Below are 22,662 nucleotides of genomic sequence, written 5' to 3' on the forward strand. Positions count from 1 at the left end.
CTACATATAGGCAGGTTTTGAGCCTTTAGTGGAAAATAGAAACATTCAAAGAGAACATTCAAAGACCAAACAACACGTGATTTGTAAATGCACCGTTAATGGACACTGTTGTCCCACAGAGCAATGCACAAAGGAAATGGAAGAGCTCTTAAAGTGAAAACAGTTTACAGATTGATCTGAAAAAGCTCCAGAAAGATCTTTGGAAATGAAAGGGGGGGTGAAACATTTGGAAAAACTTTTTTTATTTCTATCTTATTGTAAGGTTGAATTTGCAATGGCTTTCAAAAGTGAACGTGTGAGTGATGTCCATGTACTGTATCATATAATAGAACATACTATTTTCACTTGGTATGTTGGATGCAACTGGGACACAGCTGTGGCAAAGTGCAACTGGTCAGAATTAACCAGAGCATGTTCAGACCTGCTTGTATAACCAAGGAGACACAACTCAGCTTCTCTGCAGTTTGAGTTTCAGAGTGAACTGAGATGAATGAATCTCAGAGAAACTCTGTACACACTCATGCTGATTGGTGTGATTTTTGGAGGAATTTACAATCGTATAAAAACTCACTGACCTGAATGTATTGGAGGTACAGATGTAATAGAAGTTTGTGGGTACATGCCGACCTAATTCATTACAGCATGTAAGTTGTACGCTGTACATGTCATCATTAGGGCACAGTTATTCACAGTTGAGCTATCGCTATTTTAGAACGTAATTAAAAATGAGTATAAATAATTATAATTGGAGGTTGTGCTGTTTGCAGTTACTGAGTTCTAAATGCAGTGAGACTGAATGGTCCTTCATAGACGTGAATGCATTATATATGTTTGGCAAGGTTTGGCTGGATTGGAAAAAAAAAAAAAAAAAAGGAAAAAACCCAGACATAGTGGAGTTCCTGTGGTCTTATGATCAGCCTATGGAGAAGTGCATTATTAAAGCCTTTTCTTCCATCTTTGCTTTGCAAAAAGCCCCAGTGTGATCCTGCTGAGATGGGGATTTGGAGAAGAGAGTTGTTTTTATCATCCTTGATGATTCCTTACAGTTTTTCGCCCGCTCTCTCAATCCAGTACGCCCAGCCCTGAGATATCACAGTGTATCTCCCCGGCTTTTTTTTTTTCTTTTGGATTCTGGATTGGCTCAAGGTGGCTTAAGACCATCTAATCCTAGCTGACAGTTAAGTAATTATTGTGGAGGCAGGCTTTGCCCAAGACACGGGGTATTGAATGAGGGCTGTGGTAGCTATTGACAGGAGATGGGGGATTCTATTTTTAACAGTACGAGCCAGCTTTGGTAGCTTGAGAAATTGGACACTTCAGGCTTAGCCCACCTTGGCCAGTTTAAAACTCGGCCATTTGTTGCGGATCAAGTATTGTCATGTAGAAAGTGTTTGGTGTACTCACTACATCTATGACTAAAGTAAAAAAAAACAAACAAAAGAAAACAGTTCTCTCAGGAGCCATTTCTTTGGTAGAATGTAGTGACAGAGAGATTGTTACTGGAAAGACACATTGCTGTTGACTTGTTTAAATCAAAATGCTTCAGTGCTCTGAGCATCAGAAGACACATCCCATCCACCACCATTACATTTGAGTGGAAGCAGAAATCAGAGACAGATATTTCAAGCCTGGGAAAAACAAACGACCTACCTACACGGATATTTACCAGCAGAGGTAAATGGGACTCTCTGACCTTAAAAACTGCAGGTAACTATAGCAACAAAACCTCACATTACCACTTAACTAACAGGTTAGGTAACCATGGGTTAAATCTGTTGTGTCCCCTCTGCTGTGTGGACATGGGCTCATAATACACTATGAGGAGTCCTGATATGGAAATAGACTTCATACAATCTTTGCACCTCCAGCTTGTCCATTATTTTTTTGTAGCTCATGGCAGCCAAAGCGTATGTCATATTTTTATAGTTCTTTCTTTCCCCTAACTTGCCTTAATGTTTAACCTAACCTTAACAACACATAGGAGACAGGACATAAAACACGGGTCTCAAAGTGTACTGAGCTTGTTACGTCTAACCATCCAGATGGACCTGCTTTCTACAACTTCTGTGTGGTGTAAAAATGTCCAGCCTCCTGGACTGGAGGTGAACATATCCCGGCAGGGATTATGTTTTCTTGAAAAATGCAGTTGGCAAAGAAAATGAGCAGATCATAAACATATTCTGAATGAAACATGGTTGGATGTTTGTAAGGTATACTGTGCAGCCAAGCCTAACCCTCGACCATGCTTTAATTACATCAGGGAGGCATTAAGTTTCACCCAGAATGTATTTTGCTGAAGGCAAATAGTCACATACTGCTGTACTGTGAAGGAGATATGGTCGGGGGAACAGGTTTCTGATTTCTTGTCAGCATCATTGAATTACAGTTCGCGAGGTGATTGCATGCCAGTTTGCCAGGGGTAACGTTTCAGACCCAGAATGCAATGTGGCAGGTCCTAACACAGTAGTGCACCCACGAAGATGAAATGTTTCAGATGCAAACTCTGACAAAATGAAAGGAAGAGAGGACCTTGTATTAGCCCACTGCTTCCTGTCAATGTAATATTAATATCAGATCTCCTGCGGAATATTTAAATGTGACTTATTCCATTTAAATGCAGATAACAATCTCACATTACACTCACCAGCTCCAATCCCTGCTTCCAGACCTCTGCTCTGTGCCGACTTTACTTTTGCGCACACTGTATTTTCATCAGAAATTACTGGTCTTCATGTCAGGTTTATTGGGAGAATATGGAGTAGCTTGTGCATAATTTCGAGCATTGAAGCTCCTCATATGATTATTTATCCTCTGCTTTTGTCTGAGTGATATTTCAGTCATAAATTATGAATGCAGCCGAGCCCCTCCAACAGAGGGGCTGTGTATTTATAATAGGGACGCATTACACCGCTCTTGCTTGCCCTTGTATTCAAGTAAAGGTTCTCCCCATATCATAGATCACAGACTCTATACACTGTATACACACACTTGGGAGCTAAACAGCTTTGCCTCCTCCCACAGGCCATTTTGTGGCTGCAGAAGTGTCAGTTAACCCTGATAAATTGTGTAGAAGCAATTTGATTTTGGATTCATTTTGTCTCCTGATGTGGAAACATGCTGCTGGTGATTTTTGCTTTGTGTGTTACGGTTTTCTAAAGGAAACAAAGCTTAACTTTTCCTCATGTTGTCCATTATCTGCTCTGGGTGTGGTTCAGACGTTTCCTGAATTGAGTTGAATTGATCCGTCCTCAAATAAAGGTGTCATGTCTTGTCATTTGAACTTCATGCCCTTCATATTCTCATAGAGGGGCTCTTTTTTTGGCTAATCACTGCCAGTCAGTTCTAAAGACTATTCGACTTCAGGCAAAGAAATCTTATCTTCTCAGACAATGGCTCTCTGATTTAGAAAACAGAGTCTTACACATCGGCACAATGCCTGTCAAATCCTAAGAGAGCGTATTGAAATGAAATTCAGATTCTATTTTCTTCCCCCTCACTCCTTTTCCCACCCCTGTTGTTTTTGTGATGCCAGGAATGATGTATGTTTTAGGCTGCGAGTGTTCAAGTGAGCAGACGTTTTTGAGCTTGAGGCAGACTCGCGATGAGCGCGAGGCTTTGTTCTTCTGAAAGGAACATGATGGGGAGCACTTATTCTTCTCCCATTCTCTCTGTGCTGCCTGTCAGCATTGACTGGTGGCTGCCGGCTGAGTTTGCTCGAGCCTAACTTTTTCCTCATTGGCAGGCAGCTCACTTTCCTCTTTACCGGAGCTTTTACTGCCTCTCGTCCATGCAGCCCATGCTGGCTTTAACACATGAACAACAATTCAAATGCTTTGCAGGTGATTGTCTTCCTTTATCCACCTTTTTGAGTAAAATCGAACATGAACCAGCTCCGTACAATCAGGCCCATTTTCATGTGTGTTGCCTCAGGGGTTGTCTAGTTGTGCTAGCGGGATGAATGTCAAAGAGAATAAGGAGAGAAAAAAAAATTGATACATTTCTTTAAAAGTATTTTTTGAACAGTCTTGTCTAAATTAGAATGAACACAGGAGAGAGATTACAGGAAATAAAGGGAGAGAAAGAGCAGGATGCCAGTGTGTTGGGTGGATAAGCAAACAATTAACCAGTAACACCATAAACACACACAATATCCCAGCATCAGCTCGTATATAGATAATCTGGGACTGTTTCTAGCAAAGAAATCATGCATAGGCCTGCTATCGTATACACACACATCACAGATGCGCCAGTGAACACACGCAAGCATATCTGTGTTTATACTAACAACGCTCCATAACCTGGTAAGTTAACAGTAACCCAGTTTAATGAGCTTGATCATCAGAACAAAGTCAAAGTACTTGATGAGTTAAGCTCAGCTGTTGTCTCCTCTGGTTGTTGGTCAGCACCCACATAAATGTAAACTAGGAGCTGATCAGCAATCACTGTGCATTCAGAGTGTTTTAGAGGGACGTGATGGTTCCTATCTGAGGCAATCGAACCTAGACCACTGGGCAGATTCACCTATTTCTACCACCCCATCTCAATTACCACATTTGTCCAGATGGATTCTGATGCATCCTCGTAAAAAAACCAAGGATTTTGCTACATCATAGGTCTCTCACACACTGTCCAGGCATATGAGGAGCACAACTGTCACACTTGAGACAGAGGTTTGCATCCACAGCCCTGTCTGAAGTCTCAATGAAACCTCTTCTGTATTAAACAAGACCAGGATCTGTCCCTACACTGTAAAAACTGTTACTTAGATTCAACTCAAAAAAATTAAGGCAACATTTCCCAACTACTTTTTGCAAGTTTAGTGAACTTCTTGGTATTTTGAGTTGGTAAAAATCAGTATTATGTATTTTACTGTATGATAAAAAAATGAGGTAGAGTCTACAAGAAAAAGCAAAACATTTGAGTTGTGACAATTAGTAGGATATTGACCACATCATACTTAATTAAAATAAGTAACATTTAAAATAAAAAATTAAAATTTTTGATTTGAATTAATTTACTCTCATTAGTTTAGACAAATTATTTCTGCAGTCCTCTTCAAATAATTAGTTAGCACTGCCATAACTTTAATAAATAAAGAAAGAGAGTTATTTGTTTCCAATGTTTATTACTGTATAACAGCTGCCATATACAAACAACTGGATACACTAAGTTTCTGTAATCAATTTTAATAAAGCCGGGCGATCTCCAAAGTCCAAAGCCGCACTCTTACCAAAACGTAATGGACATACATTTTTGTGTAGCGGTCACGTTACAAATAGTCTCTGAAAAAGTTTTTTTTTTAATTTTTTTTTTTTATTAGCCCTTGTTTTTTGCTGACACTGAGTAAGTGAGAAAGTACTCATTGTAAAAAAAAAAATTTAAGACCTCACTGCACATGTAAAACTATTAATAATTGCATGCTTAAGACTATTTAAGACCTTATTCAAAGCCAATACGCATGTGAAATTAAGAAAATCAAGCTGATCTTCATCTCTACATCTCTACTTTCGCTGTCAGTGTAAATGTTCTCAGTCAGGCCTACTTTGACATTACTCTGGCTTCTAAAATCCAGGTATTGCTGCCACAGGAAGAACGGCCGGTTAATTAAAACGTTGGGCTCGTTAAACGAACAAGAGAACAATGTGTGTTGTTTTTTTAGAAAAAAGTCTGCAAACTAAGTAGAAACAGTATTTGGCAATGTATTTCACATATACCTATCCTACGTTAACGTTAGCAATAGTTGTTTGAGATTAACGTTAATGTTAGACCTTCCGTGAGGCCTCATGGTGCCTGCATAATTGGCAAACTTAACGTTACTGGATGACACCCAGGCGACGCTTTTGCATTTTATAGAGAAAAATTCCTATAGACAGCACCGTTGAAGGGCTTTTACATTGTAACCTTACCTAAGTGCTCTGAATCAATAGACATAACCACAGAAAAGTGTAATAATGCTGTAGTCACTACAGGTACATTTTTTTCTGCAAGATCAGATATTTTGGTGGAAATCAAATATGTTGTCTGTGGACGTTTTACTGATCTGCAACTTGCTGAATACAGAAATTAACATTTACTCATTAAATTATAATATTAAACATAATCCAGTCACAATTATGTTTCTTACAAAATATATTCACTGTTGCAGTTTAGTGAATCATTAATTTTAAGAGACAGGGTTGTCTAATTTTGGATTTTGCATTACAGCACTGCTATTTCAGGGGATGATGTATTTAAGCAGAAATCAGGAAGAAGTCACTCGTCTGCTGTTCCACAGCATCTTTTCTCTGAGCTCCTGTGTTTATCCTGCCAACTGGAAGAGAAAAAAAAATCCCTCAGAGTGACACTAATGTATGAAGCCATTCCATCTCCACAGCTCCACATATAACTTTGCACCATGAGCCCCCACTGCAAGTTAATATGCTAGCCCATTTTCCCCTGCATCTCCCTCTCTCTCTCTCTCTCTCTCTCTCTCTCTCTCTCTCTCTCCCTCTCTCTCTGTGTGTGTGTGTGTGTGTACATTTTTGTTACCTCTTTTGGACCTTTTCTGGTATAAACACTGACCTTGTCGAGACCAGTACTCCTCATGGGGACTAAGACCTGGTCCTAATGAGGAAAAACATTATTTCTGAGGTCCTGGTCAAGGTGAGGGGTAAGGTGTGAATTGAGGTTAGGTTCAGGTTAGAGTTTGGCATGAATTGGATATGGATAAGGTTATGGTTAAGGTTAGGCTGTCCACAATGAATATGTTATAACAAGGATAGCTGTGTGTGTGTGTGTGTGTGTGTGTGTGTGTGTGTGTGTGTGTGTGTGTGTGTGTGTGTGTGTGTGTGTGTGTGGGAACATGATGGCTGAGGACATGTTAGAGACCAGTGTCCATCAGCGAAGCTTCACCACGGGCAGATTAAATGCATTCTCCTCCCTCCCTTATTATTTACTCTGAGGACAGGGAGCATTTTGTTTGAGAAGAGGTGATTTCTGTCTGATTGATTTTGAGAGTCACTCCACTGATTTACTCATGATGAGAATTCAGCCTGTTAACAGTTGTACTTTTTTTCTGTGGCTCTGGATGCTCCACACTTCAGAGGATCAGAGGATATGTACAAAAAAAAAAGAATAACACTTATCATCGCATAATTAGTTTTGCAGGTATTTGGTCATGAACCAAATCTGATCTGATGATGAGGAGTTCACAAAATGATTTGACAGTTCATCTAGTGGGGGAATGTGAAAGCAAGTGCCAGATTTCATGGCAATCCACCCACTAAATTCACCCAGAACCAAAAATATCAGCTGGCTGGTGGCACTAGATGGCAAGTCAGGAAATCACCCAAGTCAGTGGGGCCATGCATGTCTGTACAATCCATCCGGTTGTTGCTGAGATGTGTCAGTCCAGAGCAAGACCAGGCCAGTCCAATTTCTTTGCCTGTTTTCAACACCAGCAAAACATCCAGCCACAAATACACTCAGATTGTGCTCCTTGTCACACATCGCAGGTCTTAATTAGACAGTTTTATTTTGTGTTTACAGGGCTGAAAGAGTTCTCAGCTGGGGATGGAGGGGGAGGGGGGGGTTGATGGCTTTTGTGCATGTGAGAACAAAGCCTTAAAATCTCCACCAGCACTGATGTCTAAGCAATATTGCAGTGGTGGCGCTGACTACTCACTTGATTCCATTAAGCACAAAGTAAAACTGATTTTTTTTTTCTCTCAGTATCTCAGCGTGAGTGAAAGCCTCATATTAAAGTCTTAAATATTTTATGAAAAGTAACTCATAAGCTCTGATTAGAAAAAAAAAGCTCAATCTCCTGCGTGGCTTTGCTTATAAATTAAAGAAAGAAAAAAACGGTGAAACTAAAGCTGCTGCAATTTGATGCTGTTAAGGTAGAAGATGTTCCTTGTTGGCCTTTTTCTCCCTCCACCACCGTGTACATAACACACACAAATCACAGATGTGTGGTCCTGACTTTACTGTACCCCTTTGCTATTTATTTGGCTGAGGTGTGTGTGTGTGTGTGGAGATGAATGCCCATGTCAGGAGCTGTGTGTCATTTTCCAGGGCATGATGGGGTGATGGGGGCCATTTTAGGCCAGCTGTAATCAGGCTGAAAGAGCCAGTTGTTGCAGAAGCAGTGATGGATCTCTTTGTTTTGGCCGTCCAGGATTTGAAGCTGCCAAGGGAAAGGGCATTTTGATTCATTTGAGGGTCTGCTGCCTTCATCACGGCCTCTTAGACTGTGAGTGTGTGTGAGCGACACACCAGAGAGAGAGAGAGAGTCATTCTCTTCACTCTTATTTATTGTTGCAGTGCGCCTATTCTCAAAACAAAGAAAGGCTTTGGAGTGAAACCTCAGTGAATTCCAGAACGCTGTTTCTTAAAGGAACACTCCACCTATTTTTACACATTAAGGAGAGTTTACTCTTCGTAGAGAGCACTACTCTGTGTAGTGTCTTTGTTGGCTCTGGCTTTGCAAATCTGAAAAAAAAAAAAAAACCCTTGTGATGTCGTGGTGGTAACCAGGAAGGAAAGGATGAAAGAAAAGACACAATCAAATTGCATTGTGGGAACACTGTAGGAATGAGTTTTGCATAGGGAGGAGGTCGGGGTAGATGGATGAGTTGATAAAACAGTTACACGTTAACACAGGAGACCCCTGTGTGTTTTTTGTTTCCTCAGTCAGCTGCCTCACCTGCTATTTATTAACTGTTGTTTCCTGACTCCACTTTTATTCTTTTGTTTTGTTTGCATAAATCTGGGCTAGCAAAATATAAAAAGTAAAAATTGATAAATGATAATCTATTTTTAAATATGTATAAAATAAAATATGGAGAAACATGCAAATCAAATTGGTGCTCTTTGGAATGCAAGAAACTAAACTTAGTAAGATTAGCAGTTTATAGTGTGTTACTAAATAAACCCTTTTGTTTTTTCTCAAAGCAATAACCACATAATTGGCAAAGTGCAGGTTCTCATAATTTTATTGCAAAAGGTTGGTCATGGAACAATGTCACCTCTTTTAATCACAGCCATTTGGTGTCACATTTTGATGCAAATCTATGTTACATTCGATTATATTAAAACAGCTGCCATTTTAATGTTCCCAGCATTCATAAAAAAAAAGACAGAAGAAAAAAATAAAAAAAATAAAAAAAACCTTCTTGACGTTGTTTCTCCACATCTTATCATGGATGCTCCAACTGTGGGTACACACCTATTATTTATTTATATCCCTCCATTTCACAAAGCATAATGAAGGAGGGAGAGGGGAAGTGTCTAAGGCTGTTGAGACTGAGTGAGCGGGGAAGTTAGCGCCTGGTTTATGTTCCATAAACACAAATCCGCACTATTTTCTGAATCCCCAAATTATACACTGTGCAGTAATGTTAATAGTGCAAGTATATTATCAAATGCGTGTACTTAACTGTTTTTCCCAGACAGTAGAAAAAGAAAATTTATTCCCTACTGGTAAAAATAAAAGCACACCATTGATGATGGCTCTAGAGCTATGAAGAAAGTTTAGAAGCAAAACAAAACTATGAAATAACAAACACCAGAAATTAGTAAATACATATTGTGGTGTTAGATAGATAGATCCATACATCAGTATAAATGAAAAGCTTCAGCACTGATACACTTAAAAGAAGGAAAACTGTTAAATCCTTGGAAAAACAGACTTTAATTTCTTGCATTGATTCTTTCTTTTTATCAGGTTTTCCACCGGAAAATTCAAAAAAACATAGCTCCACTGTCCCCTTATCCAGCCCTAGAGTTAATATTCCTCCATTAATAAAAAGACCCAGTTATGAGCACAAGCTATAAAGCCAATACTCATAGTACTGCATGTACCAGTGTGTTGTTTCTAGGACTAAAGGATAGAGGATTCAAGTATATATATTTATATATAACACAAATATAAACTTATTGTACAGTATTTTTTCTTACATTTTACAACATTAGCAGCAGCAACATTGCACCAACATTGGGATGCAGTCATGTCCATCAGTACCACTTTCGTACATGAAGTAATTTTATTCTGCACGTTGACATTATGAAGTCCAATTTATCTGGTCATTTTCCAGTGTGAAGAGCCCACAGAATCAAACTATGTTAGAATTAGTGTGTAGTGTGAAATTGGTGTAATACAGATGGCACAGAGAGGGGGGGGGGGGGGGGGGTTGGGCTCAGGTAAAGTCATTGTTGTAGTGTAAAAATGACAGTCCGGAGGTGGGACGTGTGGGTGTGTGGGGGAGGGGGGTACAGGGACAGATGTTTTCCCTCAAAGAAATGATTGCATTAGCAATGTAAAACCAATCTGCGATGCCTTGTTCTTATTACATGCACCACGACCCCGGGAGTGAATTAGCCGAAAGCAGTCAAATAACTGTTGTGACAGATAATAATGGGATATGAGCAGATGGTTTTCACACTATATGGAAATGCTTGAGCTCTTCAATCTCATCCCTCAAACCCCCCGACTGGAGCAGCCGGCCGGAGACAGAGGGGAGAGCCTGTTCTGAGCTGAAGATGAGATTGGCCCAGGCAGAGACATATGGAAAGCTCTCCCCTCTCTTACCCCAACAGTAGTTGTGGGGATGAAATCAACCACTCCTGGCACGCTAAAGAACCAGGCCATTTGGGACCGCACCATCCCCAAAAAAGCTGGTGTTGTGTGTGTGTAGATGCACACTGAAAGGTGCTGTGTGTATTGGCATACAGTGAAAGAAGTGAGAGATTGGCACCTTGTGAAAAGTTACTGTGTTAATTAGGCTGAGATGATGAATAGGATGCCAGGCTTGTGTATAGTCTGCTTTTTGATTGGGTTTGGGCTTGCAACCAGTCTCTTCTGAATTATCTTGACATTGGATAATTTGAAAGCAGTGATTTTTTGTCAGTGTTTTTTATTACAGTGCATAAGTAAGTTCTCTTACTTCATACTGTTCATACCTGAACAATAAAATAAGTATTTGTCAGGGATTCAGGATGTCTGCCAGCACCCAGGAGCACTCTTCTGGTCCTTAGCTCTCCCAGCTGACCCAAAATTGGAGATCAAGGAGGTGGAGGGGCTTGGAGGTGGGCACCGGAGGACTTTACTTGAGTAGTTCAACATGGAAAATGGAATAGATCGGAGAAGGACTGCTGCAGGGTTGATGACCTTGGGGAAGGAACCAACAAAGAATGGAGCAAGCCTCCATAGGATAGGATAGGATAGGATAGGATAGGAACTTTATTGTCACTTGCACAGAAGTACAGGCGAAATTTCGTTAAGGAGTATAGCCTCCGGGCCGCAGCAAAATGTTTGCGCCGCCACACGCTTTCCTGAAAGTTAATTTGCAAGTTGCAATACATACATTTGACACACAGTCACATCATACATTATGACCTTTGTACACAGTACACGTGGTAACATGCTGGAATTTTTTCATGGACACATAGGGAGGGGAGGGGGGGGGGGGGTTACAAAAGATAAGGTGCGGAGGCAGACGGGAGATGGGGGGTGGGTAGGGAGGGGAGTGTGTGTGCATCAGTCTATGAGAAGTGTTTGCGATTTGTATGACCTAGACTGCCAGGATGTTTACGGGTCAGTTCATCAGTTGTCCTTGAAGGGAGATACGAGCTGCATAGGAATTTGATAGGAGCACAGCTGCAGAGCTATTCTTCTAGGCCGGGAGAGGGGGGGGGGGGGCGAGGGACAGAAACAATACAGCCAATATGCACAAAGCAATTTTTATCGATCCGCGTTAAATTTATCTAGATCAGTAGTCAATCGGACTGGTATCGGTGCTCATCATCCCCTGCAGATGCATGGAGTAGCTTCGACATCTCCTCAAGCTTGACAGACAGTCCCTTCACCGATCTCAACAGGTGTTCGGACTGTCTTCCGATGTTATCACTTCGTCTCTGTTCCTCCTCAGATCGGGCTGAGATGTCACTGATCAGTCCTTCGATCCGAGCCATCTTCTGATGGAATTCCGTCAGCCGAGTATCCATGAACCCGAGGTGCTGTTTTATCTCCGTGCTTAGCGGTAGTGCCAATCTGCCAGCAGTGGTTTTTCCAATTCTCCGATAGATCAGGGCAATACCCAGGCCAATCAGTAGTATCCCTGCTATCAATGTCCAATAGATAAATAGATCCTCCACGTCTTCCAGGGACAGCGCTTCCAGGCATACCAGACGCCAGGAGTCCCAAGCATCTCGGACATACCCCGCAGCGAATGTCCCCTCAGGGCAGAGTGGTTCTCCCGGTGATTCTTTTCTTTGTGGGAAGATTTTGTCCAATGCACTGAGTGACCAGTTAATAAGCTCCATCTCAAAAAATGAGTCCACTCTCAACAGGAGGACCTGAGGAGACAGCCACACCTTCTGCTCTGGGAAGTAGCAAGGAACATGGGTGTGGTAGTGGTTGGTGAGTGGAGCGGCAAAAGATGGCAAAGCACGTCTCGATCTAGGTCCGGCAGCAGATGGCGACTTGAACCTTTCTGTCCTGGTTGGGGAAGAGAGGAGGAACTAGTGCTGTTTGCAGGATTCAGGAACTGGCCAGTTGACCACCGCAAAGGGTCCATGTGAATGATGCGAGCACAGACCACGAAGGGGAGGATGAATGTCTCCATGGCTTTGGTCTTGGAGCGGACAGGGAGTACAAGCGGCCCTTTGGCAGGGAGGTGCCAGGAAGGAGATTGATGGCATAGTGGTAGGTGAGATGATGTGGGGGCAAGGAGGTGGCCTGGGCTTTATTGAATACCTCTTTTAAGTCTAGATTCTCAAAGGGAGAGGGTTAGGGTTAGGGACTGGTCTGGATACTCCAAGGATTCAGAGTTATTGGGAGAGGGAGATAAGGCAGTCTTTAGACACACAGCATGAGAGGATTTGCTCCACCTCAAAATAGCCCCGGTGGCCTAGTCAATATGAGGGCAATGTCTACATAACCAAGGATATCCCAGGATGAGGGAGGGTTGGGGTAAGTCAATAACATGAAAGGTAAGGTGGTCACCCGATATGCTATGGTGAAGGAGAACTGTGAGGTGCACTGAGGGTGCTTGTTTCCATAAGGTTCCAGGGGTTCCAGATCCAGCCTCAACAAGGAAGCCAGGCCCCTGTCCATAAAATTGGCATAGGTGTTTAGTCACTGTGTGCACCTGGCCAGGAATGGTGCAGAGGTACTGGATGGTCTTGAGTGATCGGTTCACCAGTAATGAGGAGAGTGCTTGCTGGACAGGGGCACTGCCCTGGAAGCTGATGAGCGGCATTCTCTCTTTACGCCACCCTTGAAAGCAGCAGTCAGTGTGAATGGTGAGAAAGATTAAATCAGTTCTGAGGGTAATTCCTGTGCAGCCACTTTTAGAGAATCAGTGAGTCCTTGGTAATATGCATCAGACAGAGAACATTTGTTCCACTTCCTCTTTGCTGTCACCATCCTCAATGGAGTAATCCACCACTTGTCTGCCACCCTGCCACACATTCAGCTGGCTCAGAGCCACCTCTATACTGGGAGCCGTGTAGTCAAATACCCTCCTCAGCTTGGATGTGAATAACTTGAACCTAGAGTCTCACTTAGCCTGTGAGCAGGGAGATGATGTAAGTGACTGTCTTGTTCCATGGGAAATGAGGAAGTTGCAACTCAATGTTACAGGAACACTGGGTAAGAAAGAGCTCATGATACTGGCGGGGCTGTGGGTGGAATGTGAGCATGAAGTATGAGCTACTAGACCCTCTTGAATACATGGCCTCTCCCATCATGGCGGTGGATGGCGTCAGCCTTGGCAGCAAATTCATTGTGCATGGAACCTGAGTTGGTTCTCATATTGTCGTATTGCACAACCTGCTCAGCACTGCTCAGAAAACTCTGCATTCAAATGTAGAGTCTCCAATTAGAAATTTAAGCAGATCACCTTTATTAAACTATAATGCATACAAGAGCAGGTAAAGGGTTAGGGCAAGGGGTGAAGTCATCAGGGAGGCAGTGGTTAGCAGGGAGCTAATGGGGGAATGGGGAACAGGTTAGCATGGGGAGGATCAGGTAACTGAAAAGGAGGAAAAGGTCTGGGTTCACTGAAGCATGGGTGGGATTGGCCAGGTTTGAAAATGACAGTGAACAAGGCAAAGCAAGCAGAGAATGAATGAATGAATGAATCTGAATGAACTGTGACAATGAGCCTGTTTTGGTAGATGCTATAGTAGCGACTTATATTCTGCATACCCAGATCACACAAGCCATAGCGTAGTGGGCAACTTGTAGAGGTTAATGTGTTTTTTTGAGAGACATTATTCATCCAGCAACAAAGTAAACAAGCTCTGTCTGCATCTGTGGTTCTCCAGCCTTGGTCTGCCTCATCTTTCATGTGGGCAAGCTCCATCACCACAGGAGCACGGAGGAAAGAAAGATATCAGCTCATGTGATATCTGATTTCATTCCAGTGTGGATCGCGTACACACACACACACACACACACACACACGCGCGTGCGTGCACATACACACACATACATATATACGGAGAGAAAAAATAAAGCAAACCGATCATTTGTGCAACTGTTTGTGGCTCTTGAGATGAATGGCTCCCAGACGAGGCCACTGTGGCATGAAATGCTAAGATGTAATCATCTTCTCGCAACAGGATGCTGTTTCATGAGAGGGGAATGAACTCTAATGTCTCTTTCACTGTTTTTATCTTTATTGCTCGCTGCCTTGATATTTTCACTTCAAGTCGGCATTTTAACACCATCTCACTTTCCTTTGATTTGTGAAAGAAATCAAAGTATTTGAAAGTTTTTTATTGCTTCGGAAAAATGCTTAACTTCCCTAAATTGAAATATTTTTCTTTTTTTTTCTTTTCTTTTTTCGAAAAAGGAAGACAGAAATACCCTGAAGGAACCCCAGGTCATTACCAGAGCTTTCCCCAATCAGGATTTTCAGATTCAACTCAGACTTGGTACTTGGTACTGCTTTTTATGTATAAATACCTTTTTTTTTTTCTTCAATACACTTAACCTACAAAGAGAAATATATTCATCAATCTTCTGTCCAGAAGATCAGCTGCCCCAAATCTCCTATATCAGCCACCATATTATTCAATATGTCTTTGTTCATCATTTGTGATGAAAAAACATTAAATTTCTCCACAAATATTCAGTTGCAGTGTGTATCATTATCATAGTTCATATATAAAACCTAGCACAGCAGAGCGTTTCTCCACTGTGGCTGCTGCCTATCAGCTGAGGAATCACTAACAGCAGACAACAGTAGAGGCGGTTGTACAAGCTTTTGGTTCAAAAGTAACTTAGTCTACTTCACTGACAGTCAGCAGCAGAGCTGAGAGCGCTGGAGCAGCAAACAAAAGACTCAAGTAGTGCTGCCCTGCCTCGCACTCTGCGGCGGCACACTGCCTTCATTTCCATTACGCTCTTTTTTCCATCAGAGTTTTGTGGTCAGGTCATTTTCGCACAACTCCGACACAACTCATGCTGTTGCTCATGAATTGCTCTGTGCATCTGTGCAGAATGACGCAGCTTTAAAAAAAAAGAAAAAAGAGAAGAGAAATGTGAGGCGATTTGACTTTTTTTGTTCAGGCTAAACATTCTGGTATATTAGTCAGATTATTTTAATCTGCGTTCAAGTTCATTAGTTTCAAGAAAGGTTTAGAATAAGCAAGCTCTACAGTGTTAATCACTGAGCTTTAGCAGTGCTGGGAACCAGATTTTGATACCTTTGGACAGAGCCAGGCCAGTTACTGCCCCTGTTAGTCTTTGAACTAAGCTAAGCTAACCCATTGCTTGCTGTAGCCTTATATTTGACAAAAAAACACAAGAGTTGTGTGAGTCAAGTGTCATTGTTATCTAATAAGCTAATCAGTGTGTTGTCAGACTTTTGCTTTTAGATTTGGGAAACATGATGGTTTTGGTTAAATATTTAAAAATTCAACAAGATTTCTCTCTTACTACACAGATTAAAGATCAGTTCATCGCCTCAGCATGCCCTCACAGGTTCATGGATGCAGACAGGACACGGACAATGGATGTGCATGCACTTCTATACACACTACAATCTGAGGTACGTATCTGCGGACACATTCCTCACTTGCACTGGAAAAACATGATTAAGAACGAGATAGAAACAGTACATACATGTGGCACATGGAACGGGTGTTTGGTGTACTTTTCTGATGCACAGCTGACAGCGCTGATGTCAACACAGGGATGCACGCAGAGCCTTGATGTGCTGAACTCAAAAAGCCATAAAGCTTTGTATTTTTCTCTTTATTCCCTAACTTTATATCAATGCTGCTCACATGTTCTTTCATCACTGTTTTTTTTTTTCTCTGTCAAACTTCTCTTTGTTCCCTTAAGCCACTGTTATTGATCAAATGACCCATGACAGAGAGCAACATGTTTCTGAAGCCTTTTGGATGTTTGCTCTCCGCTGCAGTCGCCGCAGCACTCATCAGACTGTGTCTCACTTCTGTCACTGAGCTTGATTAGTTTTCTGTGTGCAACTGCTCTGACGTGGGATGACAGCTTTCCTCCACAATACATTCTGTGACCTTTATGACTTATATTAAATGGATCATTTTTCTTCAAACATTGTCTCACACTTTGGCTGCGAGCCACAGCGGAGAAACACTGGATTTTCTTTCACTACATGTATTGATTTTTTTAAAAATTATATATTCATATTATGTATTTCTGTGTTTTTATATACTGTATATGTCAAAGACTTTTCATAAGTCCACATCAGGAAATTGAAGCAGTGAACATTCAATACTAAAAGAGAACAGAAAATGTTTGTTGAAAACCACATGAGAAATCTATGAATGAACAGGACAGTGACATGAACACTTAGGGATGAAAGACAGCAACAAAAGTGACAACAAACAAGCTACACACTCACAGTCATCTGAACACACAGTTGTCACACAGCAAACTGACACACCTAATGAACTCCAGAACACACTCATATCAAACCAGACCTGGTAGACAAGATAGAATACCAGTTAGGTAAATGGAAGTAGGAGAGGGTCTATTCATATGACCTGGAAAAGAGGTTTCACACGTACCGGGTAACTTCACTGTTGGTTATATGATGAAACAGTTTGCTTCATTTATGACTTCACAGTGTAAAGTGTTTACAAAGCCTGATGTAAGACATCTTTAATGTGGCGTAAGTGTTAAAATAAAGGCAAAACTCTGGCAGTAGTGCACTAGTCCTGGTCACATGACCAGTTGCTTGTAGAGTCACTCACTTGTAACACTACTAAATACCGTTTCAAAAAGTCATGCTGTAAATACATTTATAAGGAGGACACACTGATACACAATATTTCTCCACTGTGCTGAGCTTAGCAATCTGTGTCTGAGAGACGTGTCTCATCAGAACTATAAAAACATGAAAAGGTTTTTTTTTTTTTTTTTTTTTTTTAAACAGCATAAGAGTTAAAACTGCAACTTTCACTCTCTTGACCTTTAGATGATGACATTGTGTCATCATGTCCACATGTGAGGTTCTACACTACATATGTTGTATGACACTGTATCCACATCCCCCACCTGTATAATAACTGTATTCCTAGTTGGCATAGGAATCAGACCTTACCTTGATTTCCTCTTAGTGCTGAAAAAGAGTAGAAGAGTTTGTATCGAGTGTGATTCCACTTGCCATAGGTTCTGTAAATGTGTTTACAGCATGACTTTTCAAATAGTATTTAGAAATGAAATGATATCACAGGATGAATATTTAAAAGTGTCTTCGTCACAAAATTCCCTAACAGAGTTTGCTCATATGTGTTGATGTGCCCAGAGCAGTGGAGAGTTTTTGGGATCTTCGGCTGGATGAGCTGTCGGATTTATTCGGCACCGCTCAGAGAGACGCCGGCCTGGTAGAGAAACACCTCAGTGCCACCTCGCTCACCATAGCCATCCAGGTAAAAGACACACTCAGTGACTGTTCAAAGTTGCTGTAGCATCTACTTCAGTTTGTAGTGAGGAATTGAAAACACAATGATAGAGGGTCCTCACCTTTGAAAATAGTGTGAGATGATGAATGTTAAGGTTCTTCCACTGTGGAGGGTGTAGTCATGCTGAGCCATGCAGGAAACAACCTCCATCAGTCGAGCTGCTTTTTTTTCCGCTGCACTGCACAGCAAGGTTGTTGTACCTGAACCACTAATGAAATTCCACAGGCTCAGTGAGAAGCACATTACATTTCCTATAACTTCCTGTAACTGTAGGGAAGGTTTGGTTTGCATCAGCAGTAACTTAACACAGCTCCAGCACAACTGAACACAACCAGTAAACAGGAAAATGAGATTGATATCTGAAAGTATGCAAACAGGAAAACAGGAGTGAAACCAAGCTCCAAACCACAGAGACAGACTTTCTCTCTGGTCTCCTGCACACACACACACACACACGCACATGCGTTTAGCCACTGAGGATGGGTTGGTCGTGGTTTTCCCACAGCAGTGCGGCTCAGAGCAGCTATCACCTGCTGTGAGGCTGTAGTGGAAATGCATGTCATCACAGCTTGGCTCAGCGCAGCCAACCAGGGCTAATGGAAAAACCCCTACATGATATTTCAGGATATTTGGCCCTAGTTATTCATATAACCCTGTTATTCAAAAATGAAAAGTAGTCATAATCTCACAAAACCAAAAACACAGTTATAGACTCAGTTGCCAGTTTATTAGGCACAGCTAGCCAAATGTAATACAGTTTAAATAAAACAGTTCAGCAGTAAATCCTCCTGTCATTCAGTTTCTTTACTGTAGCCGCCGAATGACAGTATCCGTTCAGGGCTACATAGAAACAATGCAGATGTCATTTAACATTTCCATTTAATTAAACAGAACTTTTCTTTCACAATGTAAAATATCTGCATAATACTGTATAATATCTGTATAATACTGTGTGGGACACAATACTGTATGTCTAAAGAAACTCATTTTAAAAGGTGATAGGATTTAAAGGGGTTCAAATGATAGAGCAGATTGGTGTACTTGAATAAAAAAAAAAAATAAAATAAAATGTCATTATTCTGGAAAATTGTTGAAATAAATTGTTTGAATTTGAAACGTTAAAATAGCCTCATATTGGCTGATTTTTTTTTCACTTGTTTGAAGAAAATAAGATGTTTAGAACTCAATAAAAGGACGAAACGACTTGAAAAGAGAGAAGGTTTGGGCTCTGCAGCAGAGCAGAATGCCTGTTGTTGTTTTCAGTGCAGATCAGCTCTAGTGTCATATGATGGGAGCTAAGTACAGAGCTGACTCTGACACCCAGACGGGCTCTTGTCTCAGACTGAATGGCCTATTCTGCATAACTGGTGATATATATGCTAATATCAAAATAGCACCTAGCTCACTGTGCGGCCCTGTCAGAGAAAATTGTTTCACAGGATGGGAGACAGAAGAAGAAGAAGAAGAAGAAAAAAAATCAGCGCAGCAAAGAGTAATCTTTACCTGGATATCATTTTCTTTGACTCGGGAGGTGATGAGAAGTGATGATAGGAGATTAGTTGTGACAGCTCCCAGGTTACAGCCACCACATTAAAGGAGAACTCTCTGCAGGAGGGGGCAACTGTTCTCTGCAGTATGCCACTCCTGTGACAAATAATAATATCACACAAATCAACCTCACTGGAGGATTGGTGTTGGAAAAAAAAAAAAAAAAAACCTTTTGGACGGTGACACAACTGCTCAATTTTTCCTTCGTCAGTGCTGAGGAATAACAATGCAGCTCATCGGATTTTATTTGTTTATTCACTGATGTCTGATGTGAATTAGAGCCATGCAAAAATTCCAGTCATCACCTTCTGCTAATGAATAACAAAGTGTAATCTGAATACATTTAATCACACCTAATATGACAGGCAGAGAAGGAAATGAGTGTAAAAAATGTTTTATTGTCAGCAGAAGAAGAACTAACTGTGCAGCAGCCAATCTCAAAGAAAGAGAGATGGTTTATCACATTGCCACTGTTACCTCTGTGATTCTTTATTTAGGCCAGCAGTACAGGAGATTTATCTTTTTTTTTTTTTTGGTTTTCAGTTCCTGAAAAAAACTGTGCAACCCTGTCTCCTATAAAATACATTTGTATTTTACTAATTTGCATCAGACACATAATTCTTTGCCTGGATTACACTCACAAGCAACATTTATTCACAGTCTGGGAAGTGTTTTGTTCTTATAATGAACTGAGGTCATAGGCAGAGGCTTGGGATGAATAGTTTACTGGTTTATATCCCATGTGATGTTACGTCTCACACATTGTTAGATTAGCGCTACTGAAACACTTGGTTCAGGTTCGAGAAAGATGATTGCTTTGGTTCAGTATGGAAAAGGTCAGAGCCTCTGACCTTTCTCTGTCCCTGTTGATTCACATGGTGTTTCTGCCCACATGATGAATGTAAGTCCAATATCCACTCTGCTTTTAGCTCTGGTTTGGTCTCTACCAACACACTCCATCATGTTCACCAACAAGTTCCAGAAACAAGGCTGATTTCAGCCTCAAGACTTAAGCCAAAAGTGAGTCTTCAAACAAAAAAAAGGACGCTAAAAGAGGATGAAATAAAAAGCTCTCTGTTTTTTAAGTTGAAATATAGCAAAAAAAAAAATTTGTTATAGTTTAAAATGAGGTCTGTAATCTGTACTCTTGTGCGTATGCTGTATATTTATAGTTGTAAAGAATTAACTGTCAGACAAAGGAGGCAATGAAATAAGCCAATGGATTTTTTTTTAAGTGGAGTCAAGAAGTGACTGTAGCTCATCTGAAATTAAAATCTTTCACTGAATTATTGATGTAAATATTTCTGAATTCCCAACTCTTTTCTAATTACCTCTTTCTGTTCTCACCAGGATGGCCCCGAAGCCGGACAAACCGTGAAGGTGAGAACTTAATAATTAACCGCCTTTAAATATGTCATGAGGCCTCCGCAACAGTTATACACTATTAAATAATCATTGTATTTCTTTTGCTGTGTTAAACTCTTGGAATGATTGAATTATTTATAGATCTATTCTAAAAGGTTTAAATCATTTTTGGTTTGGTTGGAGGCTGTATAGAGTGATTCAAGTGGCTGAGTGGGGACCCACTGGGGTTCAAAGAGGTTAAAGCTAAAGGGACAGAATCGTTACCAGTCATAGAAGCTCAAAGTTCTTTTATTCAACCCTTCACTCACTACCATACTGTAATATTCTGTTATTTTTGGTGGTAGATTACATTACACTTTGAGAGGACAGGTAGCAGACCATTTGTTGTATTCAACAAAAAAGTGTATTGGATTAGAATCACTGACTATTCCTTTAAGCTTATTTTTAGTTTCATTCTGTCTGTTTCGTAAAATTCACTTTTCATATTTATTTCATTGATGTTGCTGATATTGGTGCTGCAGCTGCCAGCATGGATACCTGCGCTGGTTGTAATTGCAGCTCGGAGCATATTTGATTAGCCTGCTGCTGAGGTCACAGGTCTTATATTAACGTGTCAGGTACAGAATTGATTTTAACAATAGGGGTGCCTGATTTCCATAGCCACTGGAATTGCTATAAGTGCTCAATTTGACAGCTGGATTCCATAGAGTGCTTCTATGCCATCTGATCTAGAATGTCCATTCTATACTACTTTGTGTTATTATAGTATGTTACCCAGTCCAGCTTTGCCTTCAGCCCACTGGTCCTGATAAACTCCAACTCAGTTTTTGATTGTTATTGTTTCTGATTACTGATTAGACAATTTAATCTAATATTTGTATTTGTTAACAAATTAGTATAGCCTATAGACCACCAGTGACGTTTCTTTGACAGTGACAATGATAGTTAATAAGATGCATCATCAGCTGTGGGAAAGCTTAACAATAGAATAGCATGAAATTCCACCAAAGGCAGACGTCCTACTCTCCAGCAGAGTTATTTCAAAGTCACCTACCTTCCACTGCCTGTAAAAGAAATATTCTCTGTGTGGCCTACAAAAAACAATGTCCTTTTAAAACATATTTATTTTTCCATTTCCACAACAACGCCCCATTTTACATCTACTAGATTGTTTGAGATGAAACCATTTTCATCTGGCAATACAAATAAGGTCAAAGAGTAATACATTTTTGCTGGAGTTCAGTTGGTTTCACACCAGCGGCTAGGTTATATTTTAGCATTATCAGAATATCAGCAGCTCTGAAATATTCTTGCAGACCCTTTTTTTTAGAGGGCCTTCATTGCAGGTAAGCAAGCCAGGGGTGCAGTGAATCAAAGGCAGTAATAGAGGAGCTGTTACTTCCCACTGATCCTTAACTCACTGAAATAATCTACATATTTTATCAAGTAATTTTAAACACAAAGCAACTCTTGATGTGGAGACCTGTCTGGTCTTTTTATGAAAACAGATTATCTTAGCGTATATAGCACACCTGCTACAGAAGTGGCCCACCCCCATCTATCATCTGGGTTATTGCAATCAGGTGCTTGCACGGCAGCAATAAAAATGGTCTTTTGATTGAATAAGAGCGAGGCAGGCTATAAGAGAGAGGCAAATGCACTCTTATAAACTCACTGCCTGGAGTTGCAGAGTCACAAGACAAATCTCTGTGTTTTGAATGATGGAATTGGATTTTATTTTTGTCTTATGGAAAATGCAGCGTGATTATAGTGATTTATCATGTGAAGGCCTATGTATAGATCCTGCTT

The 22,662-nt window shown here is 40.8% G+C and overlaps 1 protein-coding gene across 1 annotated transcript in view; it reads left to right on the forward strand.

Annotated features, from left to right (window-relative positions):
• Positions 1–21,580, forward strand: part of LOC121178916 (bis(5'-adenosyl)-triphosphatase-like) — a 133,648-nt gene extending 112,068 nt beyond the window's left edge. The window contains exons 3-5 of the mRNA XM_041033410.1: positions 17,789–17,907; positions 20,839–20,868; positions 21,548–21,580. Coding sequence (XP_040889344.1) covers positions 17,789–17,907; positions 20,839–20,868; positions 21,548–21,580 — 182 coding nt within the window. The remainder of the gene's footprint in view (positions 1–17,788; positions 17,908–20,838; positions 20,869–21,547) is intronic.
• The last annotated feature ends 1,082 nt before the right edge of the window (positions 21,581–22,662 follow it).

Source organism: Toxotes jaculatrix, chromosome 3 (assembly GCF_017976425.1).
Source record: "Toxotes jaculatrix isolate fToxJac2 chromosome 3, fToxJac2.pri, whole genome shotgun sequence".
Classification (NCBI taxonomy): Eukaryota; Metazoa; Chordata; class Actinopteri; family Toxotidae; genus Toxotes; species Toxotes jaculatrix.